The following is a 2,907-nucleotide window of genomic DNA, read 5'->3' as shown; positions in this document are numbered from 1 at the left end:
CTTTATAAATGTATTAAAATTTTTAAAATCATAAATATTTCCTTATCAAAAATGTAATATTTGAAAATATTAATTTGATATAATTTTAATATAAAATTTATTGTTATTAGATATAAAAATATTATTAAATCTATTATTATATATATATATAATATTTTCCAAAATAAATTCATAATTAAATAAATATAAACTAATATAAAATTAAACTAAAAACAAATCATATTTTAAAAACTAAATAAACGAAAAATTAATAGTCTCTTAACACATATCAATTAATAAACAAAAAAATGAGTAATTTCTTAACACATATCAAATAAAAATAAGAACTTGCAGATAAAAATAAAGACATCACACTTCTCACCCTCACATAATTAAAAATAAAAACTCCTTAATAAAATAAAATGAAAGCACACAAATAGAATGAGAAAACAGACCAACTTAAACTGTGTATCCATTAAAGCTCAAAACATATGCGAGTAACTTACGAGCCTAACCTCCATACCTACTTAGTCATGACTCATGATCTATGTATATAAACTTTAATACCTACTTCCTCATGACCTTTATATATATAATTTATAAACGTAATTACCAAAGTCAAGCAAAGATACGATTTAGCACCTGCCTTTCCGTATTAATGTACTTGTAAGTAACAAAAGTATAAAAGTGTAGGCTGAATAGTCGCCCACAGTATGGGTTATAATATGGTCAAACATTTGAAAATAAGAAGCGCCTCCGCCATGACCGCAAAATTCATCGGATTCTACGATCCCATGTGCAGATGGTCCCCGTCACGGGAGATCGACGCCCTCCATCAGCGAAAAATTCAACTGATACCATGTGCGCACATGGCCCTATCACAGGAAATGAACTCGACCACCGTTTGTGTGAATTAGCGGTGCATGTGCAGTCAATAACTCCATACCAGATTATCTCTAAACATTCTCCGGACGTCGCGGTGGTCACCGCAGTTCACGGAAGAAAACTGGATAGCTGATCCACCTCCCTTTTCTATATATATGGAGATCTCTCAGCGTGCACTGATCAGATATCCGATTCGACTTAACTCTTAGGTGATATACCAATTGAGGGGAAGTTTACTTATACTTAAGGCGACCGTTTATTTCCTTGTAAAATGGCACCTGTAAAACTGGCGACAATGTTCGGTTTCTTCTGGTTAGCCGCTGCAGTTTACGCACAAGATAGCAGCTGGCAATCTGCACATGCTACGTTTTACGGTGGCAGCGATGCGTCGGGCACAATGGGTAAGTTCAGACTTCGATAAAACTCCAGTCCTGTGGGTTTCAGATTTACATTAATGATTTTAATACTAAATGTTAGCTAAAAAATCGATCGTGAAATTAATTTGACAGGCGGTGCGTGCGGATACGGTAATTTGTATAGCCAAGGGTATGGAACGAACACTGCAGCTCTGAGCACGGCACTTTTCAACAATGGCGCTACTTGCGGAGCCTGCTACCAAATGAAATGCAATGATCAGTCCGACCCACGGTGGTGTCTTCCGGGCACCGTTACTGTTACTGCTACTAACCTATGCCCCCCTAACTATGCTCTTCCCAACGACAATGGAGGATGGTGCAATCCACCTCTCCAACATTTCGACATGGCTCAACCTGCTTTTCAGCAGCTCGCCATATACAGAAGTGGCATTGTTCCAATCATATTCAGAAGGTAATTAATTATTACTCTAATTAACGTGCCAACACTATCTTAGTCTTCTTCAATCCTGAATTTTTTTTCGCAACTTGACTTTAATTGGGATGAAATTCTAATCAGGAAGGTTAATATTTATGTGTGCAGAGTACCATGCGTAAGGAAAGGAGGAGTTCGATTCACGATTAATGGGAACTCCTACTTCAATTTGGTGCTCATTACCAACGTAGGAGGTGCAGGCGATGTGGAGGCGGTTTCCATCAAAGGTTCCAACACTGGTTGGCAACCAATGTCCCGTAACTGGGGACAGAACTGGCAGAGCAACTCCTATTTGAATGGGCAGAGTCTCTCCTTCCAGGTCAGCACTAGCGATGGGAGAACCATCACTTCCTATAACGCCGCTCCTGCAAATTGGCAATTCGGCCAGACATTTGAAGGACTACAATTTTAAACCATTTGCATCTGTATCAACAATAACTTGTCCAAGAGTCAGGCAAAAGCAAGGAAGCCGAGGTGATGCGAGAATATCACCCGCTTTTATGTGGTTATTACTCCGAGAGTGCATTAGGAAGCTTCCTAGTGTTGAAATAGGGTTACGCGATTGCTGCCCTTCTGATGGTTGCCATTCTATAAAGCTAACATATACTTCGCGTATATTGCTGCGCGTAATTTGGACAATATTTTGTATCAGTGGCATATTTCTCGTAAATTGAGTAAATTGCCGGAGATTTTCATGACATTACACGTGCGTTGTTATATGCATGCAGTGATTTACTTAGTTAACTTCTGGGTAATTAACGTTATTTCTGTGTAGTTAATTGAAATAAGAGTTATAGGTAATTGCATATTTTGGGAACGATCCAAGCATGTACCGTTCATCAATGTTTCGAGTAAAGCAGTATACGTTTGACAATTTTTAAGTTTAAATGAAGCTATGACTATTAATTTCACAGGTTAGTTAAGCCGTCTTCCGGAGGGACTTTCAAAGCCCTCAGGAGTCTGCGTTCATCTCCATTCCCGGGATTGCAATTCCATATTTCCTGGCGGGTACTGTGAATATTATTAAATATTTATTGTCTTGTTGGTGTGTATCTGTGAGATTTTTTGAAAAGTTTTTTAATTTCTAATTTAATTGGTGTAGAATTTTTTAAATATTTATTAAAATTACAAATTGTTTGATAATTAATTTTGTATAATCAAAATATTTATTTATTGTTTTGTTGTCGTGTATAT

The 2,907-nt window shown here is 36.8% G+C and overlaps 1 protein-coding gene across 1 annotated transcript; it reads left to right on the top strand.

The window, feature by feature from the left end:
* The first annotated feature begins 1,063 nt into the window (after positions 1–1,063).
* On the top strand, positions 1,064–2,465 carry LOC149164828 (expansin-A2-like). The gene is made up of 3 exons (XM_089430998.1): positions 1,064–1,265; positions 1,374–1,692; positions 1,822–2,465. Exons 1-3 carry the CDS (start codon positions 1,136–1,138, stop codon positions 2,123–2,125), a joined length of 753 nt encoding a protein of 250 aa, XP_089287124.1. The 5' UTR covers positions 1,064–1,135; the 3' UTR covers positions 2,126–2,465.
* The last annotated feature ends 442 nt before the right edge of the window (positions 2,466–2,907 follow it).

This window comes from Pinus tabuliformis, chromosome 5_1 (genome assembly GCF_031772625.1).
Source record: "Pinus tabuliformis cultivar Carrire ecotype Pingquan chromosome 5_1, CPIR1, whole genome shotgun sequence".
Classification (NCBI taxonomy): Eukaryota; Viridiplantae; Streptophyta; class Pinopsida; order Pinales; family Pinaceae; genus Pinus; species Pinus tabuliformis.
Note: the sequence above shows the minus strand (reverse complement) of the source record. Positions and strands in the feature narration are given on the sequence as shown.